The 14,672-nt window shown below is 41.0% G+C and overlaps 1 protein-coding gene across 1 annotated transcript in view; it reads right to left on the bottom strand.

Moving 5' to 3' along the window:
• The window catches only part of LOC142210210 (RNA exonuclease 1 homolog), a 42,822-nt gene that overhangs the window by 8,083 nt on the left and 20,067 nt on the right, over nt 1-14,672 (bottom strand). The window contains exons 7-17 of the mRNA XM_075279272.1: nt 14,532-14,669; nt 13,560-13,671; nt 12,190-12,258; nt 11,857-11,961; nt 10,234-10,383; nt 9,176-9,289; nt 9,012-9,085; nt 6,473-6,583; nt 6,274-6,389; nt 2,912-3,050; nt 2,019-2,139 (exon numbers count right to left, since the gene is read on the bottom strand). Coding sequence (XP_075135373.1) covers nt 2,019-2,139; nt 2,912-3,050; nt 6,274-6,389; nt 6,473-6,583; nt 9,012-9,085; nt 9,176-9,289; nt 10,234-10,383; nt 11,857-11,961; nt 12,190-12,258; nt 13,560-13,671; nt 14,532-14,669 — 1,249 coding nt within the window. The remainder of the gene's footprint in view (nt 1-2,018; nt 2,140-2,911; nt 3,051-6,273; nt 6,390-6,472; nt 6,584-9,011; nt 9,086-9,175; nt 9,290-10,233; nt 10,384-11,856; nt 11,962-12,189; nt 12,259-13,559; nt 13,672-14,531; nt 14,670-14,672) is intronic.

Raw genomic sequence — 14,672 nt, 5'->3', positions numbered from 1 at the left:
TCCTATGATTGGGGGAGTCACACTGGGGTCACTTCTGGTATATTTTCCCTCATAAGCTGTAAATCTGGGGTGTCCCCTGATATTCGCTCGCACAGCTTATATATTCCCTTCCTGCCGCAGCCAGTTGTGTTCTAATAATTTGGCAATTTTGTCTTCACGTTGGTAGAGGCTATATTTTCTTTATTTTTCTGCTGACGTGGCCATATAAGGGCTTGTTGTTTGCGGGATACGATGTATTTTGTAATGACACCATCTTGGGGTGCCTAAAACTTACTGATTACATTTTATTAACTTTTTTTGCTGGATTTAAAAGAGAAAAAAAATCAATTCTGGTATTGAGTTTTACCTTTTACATTTTTCGCCATGCAGCGTATAAGTAACATGTGACCTTTATTCTGCGGGTCGGTACGGTTACGGCGATACCTCATGTTATTTTTTATGCGATACTAATTCTGCAGAACAAAAACACATTTGGGGACATAAATCAGTGATTTTTGCATCGCCATCTTCTGAGAGGCGTAACATTTTTATTTTTCGCTTAACAGTGTTGGTTGAGGGCTTATTTTTTGCGGGACAACCTGTGCATTTTATTGGTACTATTTTGGGGTGCATATGACTTTTTGATCACTTTATAGCACATTTTGTAAGGTGAAATGGCGAAAAATCACTACTTCCGGCGGGTTTTTTCCGTTATTTTTTACCGCCGTTCACTGTGTACATTAAATATTGTTTCAGTTTTGTTGTACAGGTTGTTACGGACGCGACAATACCAAATATGTATTGTTTTTATTAATTTTTTGTGTTTTTTTTTACAGAATTCATTTTTTATAGAAAAAAGGGATTTTTGGGACTTTATAACTTTATTAATTGTTTTCAAATACTTTTTTTTTTTTTTTTACACTTGTGTCCCTAAGAGACACTTGAATCAGTGATGATTGCATCACTGATCCTCTACTATAGACTGAGACACAGGCTGCAGTGACAGCCTGCACGTGTCTCACTCTAGAAACAGGAAGTGAGCTGTGCGGACGGCACAGACTCACTTCCAGAAGACACCGGGAGCATCACCAGGTAAGTGAGTGCTCAGGGCTGTCTGGGGTCACAAACCAGACCCCAGACTACATATTACAGATACCGGCACCCCCCGATCTCGCCGCAGGGGGTGCCGGCGGGGGGGGAGAGATCGCGGCACCCTTTGTTTGCGGTGGTCATGTTTGACCATCGCAATCAAAGGGTTAAAACCTCCGATCGGTAAAAGTACCAACCGGAGGTTATGGAAAAGGGTGATAGCTGTCAGTAACAGCTATCACCCAGTTCCGATTCCGCCCGCTCAGCTAGTGAGCGGGCGGAATCACCATGACGTACTATTACTTCATGGTGCGTGAAGTACCTCGCGTCCATGACGTAATAGTACATCAAAGGTCGCTAAGGGGTTAAACTTACTCTTATTGACTAATCTGTTTACAAGTTCTTCTGAGTCTAACTTCCCCACCCCTATTCAGAAACCACAATAGCAACCCCTAGTATGAACCTCGAATGTCTTTGTATTCATACAACATGCGCTCTACAACATTAGCCTTAATCATTTGCCCTGGCATGCCAGTGTTTTTAAAGGCTATTCACGCATATGTGGGGCTCTATCAGCATGATTTTGCTGATAGAGCCCCTTTAAGGGTGCATTTACACGGAGGAAAATGGTGCTGGATTCAGCGCTGAATAAAAGCCTTGACTTCAATGGGTTCCGTTTTCTTCTAGCAGAATTGGGCCAAAATTCTGGAGCAAAGTAAGCCAACAAAAAGGATCTATACAATTAGACTAGAATGTTGAAAAACTCAGATTTGTCACCCAACATCAGCCACTGTTTTTTTTTTTGTTTTTTTTTTAAAGATCTACACCATTGTTTTCTAAGCCAAAAACCGTTGTATATAATATCAGATCCCATGTCTGCTTTAGTGCTACACCATTGCCAAAGTCTTTGTTGCCCAAGCCAGGAAACCTAAAGCTATGCACAATCTTACCATCATCTTGGATGATGCGACGTAGATAGTCCGCAATTAAGCTTCTTAAAGCCCTTTTATAAGGCAAGCCTAATCTATGAGGGAATACCATTGCTGTATCGACCACCGTATCATGAATTAGCTGTAAAACAAAAAGTAAAATTGAATTACAGTAGTTAACCATTATGTGAAAACTTAAATATACTTACCCAAATCTCATCTCTGTTGCTTTGTAAATTTATAGCTTCCCTCCAGTTTTCACAAATGAATAATGCATGATATATGAATATATTGAATATAAGAAACTCTAATATCTAGAGATTGCTTCCTTCACCACTTAAGCTGCTGTCCTTGTAACTATCTGTTTACACAAGACTGGCTCCTCTTCATATCCAGCCTCACACACAACTATGAAGAAAGAGGGGGTTAAGTAGGAGGTTGCTTCCAACTGGTTAATTCATTTATTGCCACAGTCTGAGCACCGGTAGCCTCTTATCTATAAGCCTAGCAGTGTTATAGGACAAAGTAGAAAAGTTTAGCAGAAGCAGTTTGAATTAGTTTTCTAGCAGCCGCTCTCTCACACTTCCAGTCTACATAGACTAAAGTGTAGAAAATAAATATCCAAAAACAAACATTTCTTTAGTAAAATTAAAAAGTGTCTACTATTCACCAGTACTATTCATTTATGCACAGTTATTACTGGAGGTACACTTTAATCTTCATTACCATGAAGTAAACAAGTTCTCTGAAAAACACACTTCTGCCATAAACTGAAGACTTCTTCAAGAAATTATCAATTGACAAATTCAATGTGTCATTTAAAAAAAAAATAAAATAAATAATTCTCCCCAAAACACCTTCCCCCGGGGGGAAAAAACAGCACCCATATATAAGTCAGTAGTTTTTATTCTTACCTTGAGAGCTATTAAGTCATTCTCTAACCCATGTCCTATAAGAACAGTATCTGCACTGAACAGGTTGAGCATAATGGCCTGTACATCTCTAATGGATGTTGTTACATTCTTTAGGTTCTCTTCTGTGACACCAGACAACCTATGCATATATTTGAAGGAGTGTTACAATAAAGTGTTCTCAAACATATACATTTTAGGACTTTCTGTACGGCATGGCAAATAAGCTAATTGACAATAGAATTCCATTTTACAAGTCTTCCTGCTATGGCACATCACTTTTAATGTATAAAACTTCTATAAAGCAAAAAAATAAAAAATTAGCAACCCAAAATTGTTTATTCAAGCTCACAGTAGAAGCAGCTTTAAGATGAGGCCTCACATTGCAGAAAAGCAGCTGTTTTTGTTGCAGATTTTGCTGCGTTTGAGCCAAACCCAGTAGTGGCTACAGAAGGAATGGAAAATGTATAGTTATCTTATACTTCTACCTTCTGCTCAATCCACTCCCATCTCTGGCTCTAAAAAACAAAAGCAAGCTCTGCATTTCCGCAACGTGGGAGACTACTTATTAAACATTATATCACTGTACCGAGTAAACATGGCTTAAATGGCGACCTTAGCACAAGTGCCGGAGGTATTTTACGCCGTTCTAAGACCTTATTTGTTACTATGCAGTTTTCACTGTCATGCAGACATTTTTTGCAACATCTGGAGTCCATGGAGTCTCATCTTCCTCTTCGTTGGCGACTGCTGTATGGGGGGGTTGGAGGTGGGGGTGGGGTGTGGTGGGTGTATTGGGATAAATATAATAGTCCGTGGAGTCTTATCTTCCTCTTGTTTGGTGACAGCTTGCCACGTATTGGGCAGCGATCTCCACAGTGGCCTCTTCTTCTCCCAGTAGGATGTAGAGTTTCCTCTTCTCGTCTGCAGATATGAAGTCTGGGATGTGGGCAGAGAGTCTTTGGTAGTAGACGGCCCTCACAGCTGAGTATTTGGTGCAGTGTAGCAGGAAGTGGGTCTCGTCTTCTAGGGCCCCCTGGTCACAGTGCTGGCACAGTCTGTTCTCCCGTGGCTTGTACGTCTGCCTGTATCGCCCCGTCTCTATCTCTAGGTTGTGGGCGCTCAGTCTGTACCGGCTCAGGGTCTGTCTGTGCTTGGGGTGGCGTATTCTCTCCAGGTAGGTGGCCATGGTGTAGTCCCTTTGTAGGGATTGGTACACGGTGAGTTTCTTGGAGTTATTTATTTCGTTTCTCCATTCTTCAATGTACCGCTCTCTGTTTGCCTCTGTGGTCGCCTTTATTTCGGCCTTGGTTATCATCTGTTGGTGTTTTTGGTTTGGTGGTTGGCTGTTGTTTGGTTGGTGAATGTCTGGTTTGCTCGGGTGGCTTAGCCAGGTTTGGTAGTGGTAGGAGTCGGGCTTGCTCCCCTGGATGTGTGCCTGGAAAGCTAGCGCCCTCTTCTGTATGGTGAGCCATAGGGGGAGTCTGCCTAGCTCTGCCCTGCAGGCTATGTTGGTGGTGTTGCGATGGACATGGAGCAGGTATTTGCAGAACTCCAGGTGGAAGTTCTCTGTTGGGCTGGAATCCCACTTTGACTGGTCTGGGTAGGTGGCTGGGCCCCAAACCTCGCTGCCATAGAGAAGGATCGGGGAGATGACAGCGTCAAATATCTTCATCCAGACCCTCACCGGTGGTTTGAGGTGGTACAGTTGTCTTCTGATGGCGTAGAAGGTTCTGCAGGCTTTTGCTTTCAGGGTTTCTATTGCTGTTTTGAAGCTTCCTGATTGGCTGAGCTCCAGCCCCAGGTAGGTGTAGCTGTTGGTTTTCTCCAGTGTGGAGCCGTTCAGTGTGAATTGTGGGGTGGTGGAGGCTTTATTGTGGCCCTTCTTCTGAAATACCATGACTTTGGTCTTCTTCTGGTTGATGGGTAGGGCCCATGTGGTGCTGAATTTTTCCACCACGGACAGGCTTTCTTGGAGGTCTTTCTCAGTGGGGGCCAGGAGAAGGAGGTCATCGGCATACAGCAGGAACTTCACTTCCCGGTCGTTCAGGGTGAGGCCTGGGGCTGGTGAGGCCTCCAGGGCTGTAGCCAGTTCATTGATGTAGATGTTGAAGAGCGTTGGGCTCAGGCTACAGCCTTGTCTGACCCCTCGGGCCTGTTGGAAGTATGCTGTCCTTTTCCCATTCACCTTCACACTGCACTGGTTTCCGGTGTAGGAGCTCTTGATGACGTCGTACGTTCTTCCTCCTATTCCACTCTCTAGGAGTTTTAGGAGTAGGCCTGGGTGCCATACTGAGTCGAACGCCTTCTTAAAGTCCACAAAGCAGGCGAATATCTTGCCTCTTCTGGTGTTGTGAACATGCGTCTTGATGAGGCTGTGCAGGGTGTAGATATGGTCTGTGGTGCGGTGGTTTGGCATGAACCCTCCTTGGCTCTTGCTGAGGACCCCGTGTTGTGTGAGGAAGGTGAGGATTCTGTTATTGATGATGCTGTTGAACAGTTTCCCCTATATACACACTAGTATATAGTATATACAGTTAGTATATACTAGTATAGTTAGTTAGTATATATAGTTAGTATAGAGTATATACACTTATCTGCAGACTGCTTTCTATGTGCACTGCACTGAGAATCCTTCAGTTTCTACAATGTAAGAGTTCACTACATACTTATATACATGTGACACCTTCAAGCAACTCTTCTACTATGCTAAAATTTCTCTGTTGGGGGGGTGGACAGAATCTGTTTAGCTGCATCATCCCCTGTATTTGCATTTCCATTCCTCTGGATCTCCTATAGTATATTATGTTCTAAACTAAAACTAGTAGTTTTACACTATACAGCAAAATAAAGTGTATATTGGGAAGGAGATAATCATTAGCATAACACCATCTTTAAATTATTGGAAGACCTCAATCTTAGTAATGCTTAGTAAAAAGGCCACCACCACTAGGGATGTGTACTCAGTAGGCCAAAACAATAGGCTCCCATTTTTCCAGAGCCCAACTCCTTCATAAATAGCTGACATCCACTGTCAGACAAGCAGCAACTAGAGATGAGCAAGTACTATTCGAAACAGCCGTTTTGAATAGCACACACCCATAGGAATGAAGGGAGGCGGCCGGCATGCAAACTTTGCTGGCGGTTGGCTGCTTAACCCCCTGCGTGCCGGCCGCTTCCATTCATTCCTATGGGTGCATGCTATTCGAAACGGCAGTTTCGAATAGTACTCGCTCATCTCTACGAGCAACGCTTCTCTCATTCGAAAAAAATGCCAATTCAATCAACTATTACATATAATAGTAATTATTCAAGAACACTTGAGACGCCGCTTTGAGACAATAAAAATTATGTTTTATACATACCTGGTGTTATAGTCTATAATTTCGTTATCGGGCATAACAAAGGTATCATAAACCACCTGTAACCTAGGGTCAACCACTGTGACTCTCGCAAGCTCCAGACCACGAGTTGTGTAACACTAAATATGGTATATGGAAGACAACAATTAAACAAGAAATAAGGTAACCATGGGAAATCAAAATCAAATGAGTGAAACATTACCATTTCACAATCTAAAGAATATATTCCGGGATTTCCATCTGATGGTTGAAGTTTGATAAAAGTTTTCATATACCCATCAAGATTTTCTTTTTGGCCATCATGCACATGAAGCTTCAGGAAGGGAAAAAATTAAATAGCTGAAGTGGGAGCAGCATATTAAATACTTTTCTTTCTGTAATGATTATTGCTATATACTGTAGTTTGAAAAGTACAATTTTTATTTTTTTTACCTTTATGAAAAAAAATAGAAATTTAGAAACCACTTTCAGCAAATCAAGTGGAGGGAAGGAACGAAGAAGGGTCATACAAGCAAAAACTAAAATGTGTCTGTTAATGACAAAATACAATCAAGTACAGAAGAAAGTATGCCTACAAATGTATGCGTCTCAGGTCAGATTCGCAGCTGTGTTGGAGTCTCCGTCGAAGACTCTGCGGCAGATGATCTAAAATCAGCAGAGAAATGTCCTGCATGGAGGACAACTCCCCGCCGGTTTCAGTTTAAAACCAGTGGTCACCCTATAGACCGCATTATAGTAATGGTAAGTAATTATAGTAATTTTTTTTTTGCGGATCAGCTCCTCAGTCTCATGGATCAAGTGGACCTGAACGACGTAGAGACACGTGCTACTGTGAACCTAGTGTCAGTTTTAAAGTCTATTGCTAAGGCATGGTTCACACTACTGTTAAATTCAGTTATGAAGGTTTCAGTTTAAAAAAACCCCCAAAAAACTGATACCTATCATAACAGACATTAAGGGATACTAACTGATGTTAATGTATCCGTTTTTTTTTGTTTTTTTTTTAACTGATCCATTTGCTGGATCAATTTTTTAAAAAATGGACACGAAGTTACTGTCTGTTTTTTTATACTTTTTTTGTTTTTGCTTTCTGAGCATGGGCAGAAAAAAAAAATTAACACAATAACAAACAATAACTCATAGCTATCAGTTACTGTCCGTTACAAGTCTGTTGCCCATAGACTTCAATGTTAAAAAAAATAAAATTAAAAAAATAACGGACACTTACAGTCTGTCAAGAATCTGTTTTTTCAAACAGACACAAAAGTCCTGCATGTCCGCTGGGAAAAAAAAACCCCAAAATGGACTGCTGGCGAATTGTGTGTAAACGCACACAAGATAAAATCCCATTGAAATGAATGGAAATTTTAACGGATTATTGTTGGTTCAGCTAGTGTCCATTGCTAAAATCTTGAAACTGACAATAGCTATGGACACTGCTGATGGTAACCAACGGTAGTGGGAACACCCCCTAAGTCAAAACAAGATAAATTCTTGCAAAAGTGGCTGGTAAACAGGGGAGCGCTTCGTAAGATACTCCAAGATCTCTAATGGGTTCAATAATCCTATATGAAGTCTAAACATTTCAAGAATTCCAGATTTTTAAATTGGTTTTCCAGGACTAAAGACAGGAAATGCTTATTATAGGAATGAGCAAATCTGTTATTTTCAGGGTGTGTTTGGACCAGTTTCACCATTCCTCATTGGGCTCATGCAATGCTTTCTGGTTTACACCTACTGGCAGTGCGAGTATTAGTTCTTCCAGGCAGCCTTTACCAGCACCCACCCACTGCACCTCCTAGCAGTCTTCACCCATGCCCAGTACACCCTCCTAACATCTTTCTCCACACTGCACCCTCTGATGTGCAATGGGCTCCATGTCCGTGTATATACACAGAATCATATCCATCTATAATATAATTATCTGTGTATGTGCATATACATGAATTTGGGTATGTTTAATAATGTTTTCACATATGAATGCATATTAGAGATCAAAATTAGCAATGTATGAACACTTGATTTTTACATAAAGGTCATCTACAGTGATCAGCATTTGAAGGTTTTTTTTGTAAGGTGTATACCATGCCACCAGAACAGGGTTTTATAACATAACCAAAGTATATCAACATGAAACCTTTATTTTGTCAAAAATGTGACAAAAGTTAGAGAACACCAATGGCTGTAGCACAGAGAAAGATTATAAGTAAATTTTCTGAAGGTTACAAGTCACCATTTAGTAGAATGTTTACAGGCCTTTGCTTTGAATGACTTCAGCACATCTGCGGCACAGGACATCACTATTCTCACACTGCTCTCCTGTGATTTTGGTCCACTCTTCTCCCAGTCTCTTCCACAGTTCTGTCACTAATGTGGGTTTCTTGGCCATAACTGTCACCAATGATTTTCCAGAGGTTTTCTATTGAGTTTAGATCAGGACTGGCCATTTCATGGTTTAAATGTTTTCAGTTTCAAGGAACTGCTTTACCCTGTGTGACAGGGGGCATTGTCCTGCTTGAAAATTGCTGGCTGTTTGAGTGATGAACACAAGGAACCATGTGTGTATTGAGGTGGTATATCTATCTTTGAAGTATCAGACAAGAACCCTAGCAGCATCTAAAAGATGCAGGGTTACTAAATACAATGCCCTTTATTGCATTTAAAGTAAGTAAAACCATCTCTGGGGTTCGGGGGAAAGTCTTTAAAATAGCCATATCTAATAAGTTTTACAACATTTTTACCTTTGCCGTTTGACATCCTGGTGTCCCAACAGCTGCTTCACAACAACTGTAGCGAGTTTCCATTCCCCCTGGGACTTCAATTTTAAAACAGAAATATTAATTGAACCAAGCCAGTTATACAGCTTTATGGTTTTATAATACAAGTGAAAATATAGTTAACTTGCCTTTATGTCTCAAAACTTTACCAGAGTGATAGGTGCACTCCTCTTTACGTACATGCTTTCCTTGAAGTGTTACAGAATAGGTTTCTCCGCACCTACAGCACACTCTTCTTAATGCTAAGAAACATTTAGGGGCATTTAATATAGATTTAGCAAACCACTAATTCAATGTGTGCTTAAATAGTGTCCTTTATCGCCTCCAAGTCCAACACTTTAAATCATTTAATAGCTACTGCTTCAGTGATTCCAAGCCTCCACCCTCTCCGAGAAATCAATGCTGCTAGTTTTGGTGCCTGATATATTTAGGCTCTGTATTGTCAGGAGGGCAGTGGCAGGCATGAGCAGGCAAGGGGTGAGATTCTGAGCTCTGAAACAGGCTGACACTGATTGGAGCTCTGAATCACGTTCCGCTGCCTGACACTGCCCTTCTGACATTAGAGATTAAAAGGGGTTATCCAGCTTCCAAAAATTATCTTCAAATACATCCACAGCAGTGGGTACTGCTCACTTGTGCCTGTGTCCCCCACCCATGAGCAGCAAACCCACCCTCACAGCAGCATATGACCTCAGATGTGCATGAAATAACAGTGATACAAGGAGCAGTAAGCAAAATAGAACCATGAAAACACTACAGAAGGGAACAGTATTTACCACTGCTGTGGATGTATTTGCAGATAATTCTTGGAAGCTTGATAACACCTTTAAATACCACATTAGGCACCAAAACTAACTGCACTTGTTGCTCAGGAACGTTGTAGCTAGAGAAAATGCAAACTACTGGAATCATTGAAGTGGCACCTATTCACCAATACCAAGAACTTGAATTGGTGTTGGTAGTACAAGGATTCTAAGTGTTAGGCTTTCATTCTTCGTTTCCATATGTTTCAACAGTGTACCAAGGTTGGTGGCTCCAACATTGCTTAAAACAGTTGAAGTATTTACAACAGTGCATAAAACCTTCAACAGAAGCCAGAATAAATATACAAGTAAATATATTGCACTGCATTTTAATAAAAAAACCTAAAAAAATAAAACAGAAGCCATACCAAATAATTACTTACCATCATTGCCTATGCCTTTAGCTGCAGTGCAGTGAATTACAGCACTACCAGGTTTATCGGGATTTGGCCTTGGATAACCATTTTCTATTAACTGGTCTTCAGAGAGAAGATAATCCTTGAGTAGATTATACAGATTAGGCCCAGCAAGTTCTGGAAAGCAAAATCACATACAGTAGGTGTGCCATACCACATGGGTGCTAAATGGGAACATTGCTAGAGATCTCCATCATCTCCAAGTAAAAGTAAGACTTATTCTTAACCGTCTTGAAATACTGCAGGAATTATGAAGTCTTAAACAGCTCCAGTAAAAAGGAAGCAACTACTTATGCAAATAAAATGCACTCTGTAAAAACAGATGTGAAGAGTTCATACATGCTGCAAGTCTTCATCTGCAGGTGGGTGTGTTAAAACCCAAAAACTGCAGGAAAGTTACGTTCTACATGAAAATTAAATTGTGGAATTAAAAATGCCTACATTATAGCCATCTCACAGCAGCAAAGTACTGCAGCATTCCTCTTGTTATAATCATGTACCATTAATAACTTAACATGTAACTACAGATGGGGAAGCAGACTTTTTGAGGATACAATAACAGGTAGGGACAGAGGCAGTATAAGGGCTCGTTCACATCTGCGCCCGGTGTCCGTTCTGCAGGTTTCCGTTTCCTGCACAAAACAGAGCAGGATATGGAAACCTGCGGGACTCTCGCCCATTCATTTGAATGGGTGAGAAAGCTGTCCAGCCGTGAGCGGCAGTGAGCGTTTTATGCTCTCCGCCACAAAACAGTTTTTTTTAAATCCGGACGCAGATTCGGACATGCAGTACTCTGTGTCCGGATTTAAAAAACGGTTTCGTGGCAGAGAGCATAAAACGCTCACCACCGCTCACGGCCGAACCCGGTCTGTGCTTTCCGTCTTCTTCCATGCAGAATACGGAAAGCACAGAACGGAGACCCGAACACAGGTGTGAACCTAGCGTAATATGGAAATGTTACTGACATGTGTGCAACAAGCGTGATGCAACTTTGACAGCACAACCCAAACACTGATAAGTATCTGCACCATGGCATCAATAGTCTATTTAGGGCAAAAAGTATGTTCCCTGGAGAAGTCCATGTGGCCCATCCCCTTTGTATCAGCTACATTAAGGAGGGTCTGTACTTCACCTAACATAGCTGAAGCGATGCTAAAATCTTGCACGGACATTAGCATCGGACACCAACACTAGTATGAACCCAACTTAAAGCAATGTATACCAAAGTGCTAAATTTGGCCTCCGCATTTGGGCATCAACAACACTTGGTCCTGAAAGCGTTAATGGCATACACATTCTGTAAGCAAGAACGTTACCCCAGAATCACAGCCACGTATGATATACAGCCTTAAAAGGGTCTGGAGCAAGTACACATACATCCTTGACTACTGAAGTCCTAACCTTGGAGGAAACATGGAAAAAAAAAAATCCACACAAAAACCCAGCACTGCTATCAATCACTAAAGTCGAAAATAATTTGATTCAATTCCTTGCAGTTTTCTAGACCTTTTCTCTACTTTCAGTCACTCTCCTTATTCTCATTGGACAAAAATCACTCCATGGTCATGTGATGGACACAAGTGCACAAACCTGTTAAAGTCAAAGCACAAAAAAACCCAAAACATCTGGCGGTCATGACCATGGACGGATTTTTATCCATGGGAGTAAAGTGAATGAAGAACAGCAAGCAGAGATCTAGAAAATTACAAGGAATTGATACAAAGTTTATTGGGGAATTGTGTAACTTTTTATATTATACAAATATTTGTCAATATTGGTCTGAAAGTGGCCAACCCCCTTAAGTCAAGAACAGGTTACTGTCAGAGACTTTCACAAATGAACAAAAAAAACAAAAACAAAACAAAAAAAAAAAAACTGCCATTTTATTCCAAGGTTATACACACTAGGCGTCAAGACAGGTTTACATACCGTTTTTAACAACTTGCTTTTTTGATCCACCCTTCATCTTTCTGCTCCCCGACTTCTCCAAGCCTAAACATTTCAAAATGATTTGACAGATTAAACAATCTCATGTGGTTAAATTGAAAGGTTATACAGTTTCACTAAGGTTGGCAGAAGCAGGGCAGTTATAGCACATTGGTGGGACCTGTGCACCACCACCTAGAAATACCTGTCCTGTACAAATTATAATGCTCCCTCAATGGCCCCACATAGTATAACACCCCTTAGTGGCTCTCAGTATAGTGGCCCCTTACAATATGCTGCTTATGTCCCCCCCTCTCCAGCTTACCTCCACAGTTTCATGCTCCCCACTTTATATATGAAACAGAAAAAAAACAAAAAACATAAGACTCACCTTTTCCGTTCACTCCTCTCTGATTCCAGAGCCTTTAATGAGTAACAGGGATGATGTGAGGTCACTGCATCGCACCTCCTGCTCCCAGGACACGGAGTAAAGAAAGCGGACGGGTGGTGAAGCAGGGAGCGGACAGCTCTCTATTTTATCACTGGCTTCAACTCATCGGCGTCCAGACCCATTGCCCTGGAAATCAAATGTAGGTCTGTCCTGCTGTCCAAAGGGGGCCCTCCACTACCATAGGGCCCGATGCAAGTGTACCGTTGGCCCCATAGTTAAAACAGCCATGGGCAGAAGTTTCTTATGCCATGCTTGTAGAAGCACTCTGGGCAAGAGAATTTTCCATCCTGGATCCCTCACATAATTGTCACTCTTCAGGCTTTCACATATACTGCCCTCTTATCACTACAATCCAGCTTCGCTTCACTCTTGATCAGACCATCTTGACTAATTTTCCCTTCTCTGAGCTATCAAATCCCAAAATGCCTCAGCACTGCACCTCATGGGCAACTAGAACTGTTGTCACTGCTGCTGGGAGGCAGTGGAATTATACTTTTCTTTACATATTCTCTTAAACGATCAAAGAGACCAAAAATCTACAGTCAGGTAGGCTTCACTGTGATCTTCATTATAGGTGTGTGACACACACTGTATTATATTAGTACTAGCTACTGAGGTTTTATCCCAAGGACAGGCTATGCGGTACAATCCATGTGATATAAATCATACTTAAAGGTCTGTTGCCAGAGACTGACCCCCTTTGGGAGAACAATGATCACACTGACATCACATGACCCAAATGGGGCGAAGACCCTGACATATAATACATGGAGAAAAAAAAAATTCTTGAGTGCTTCTTTACCACAAGACATCGCCTGAATTGAGAGTATCCGGCCTCTTAATATCAGATATACTGACAATTGAAATCTTTGATACAGATGGGTTAATATATTTGGCCAAAATATAATTCTCTTACCTAGTTGCAAATTTCGCTGATCTCTTAACTTTTTAAGGCTGTTGACTGCAATATTTAGATACATATTTCTACTTCCACATCTATCATAAATAGACTTTTCTTCAGCTAAGGCCTAGAAAAAGAAGAGATTTACTACTGAAACTGCCATTACTTGCATAGAGTATATACACAAACGTTTTTTCCCAAAAAAATACTTCAAAAGTTAAAGTTGTTTTTAATGTGTCTTGTATTCATATGGTTAGGAGCAGGATTTACTGGGATACTAATGCAAGTATGCACTGCCTTTTTTAATACTTCAGACACTGATGAAACAGGGGTGAAGAATTTGTGTATGTCGATGGGTGATTATCTACATTATCTTAATCAGCTTCTTATGGTAGCAAATTCCTGTTTCCTTTGATAAAAGAGGAAAATGAGGTACCTACCCTAAATTGAAGGGTGCACAATATTTGTGTAGAGAGCGTTTGATTACCGAAATCTAGTGTATACATTTGGAAAAGAGCTATCTGTGCCGGTACCGTAGCTCTTCACTGTCAGAAGGGCGTTCTTGACAGTCCGTCAGGAACCCCCTTCCTCATAGCAGCACCTATAGCACTATACTGTGAGAGCGGGGAGGAACGCTGTACACCTTGTATGGGAATGCTAAAAATAAAAAACAGGTACTAGAGGGATAGGGTGCTTATTTAGTCTCCATAAAGCCAATTCCTAGGTTTGCCCAGTCATGAAATAGGGACGCAGTTGTTATAAGGGTGCCTCTAGTAATTCTAAACAAAACAAACCTATAAAAGCCACCAACAAAACCAATTAACCCTTATCAGACAGCCTTTGCCATTTATGCATCTCACCAGGACATCTATTCTGCAGAAACAGTATTTGTATGTTTTTAGATTATATTCTAAAAGTTGCAAAAATAAATGTATTTTTAGTTCTACAAGTGTGAAGCATAAAACAAAATGATGACAGTTTACAAACCTTATCAAAAGCTTCCTGAACAGTTGCAGATTCCTTCAAGAATTCTTCAACAAAGGAGTTTACATAGCGCTGTCTTGTTTCGTGGGGAACTTTAGATCCACTTTCCATTGTAACAGTGTGCTTTTTACGCACGGATATCTA

This window comes from Leptodactylus fuscus, chromosome 1 (assembly GCF_031893055.1).
Source record: "Leptodactylus fuscus isolate aLepFus1 chromosome 1, aLepFus1.hap2, whole genome shotgun sequence".
NCBI lineage: Eukaryota > Metazoa > Chordata > Amphibia > Anura > Leptodactylidae > Leptodactylus > Leptodactylus fuscus.
This window is presented reverse-complemented; position numbering and strand designations above follow the sequence as displayed.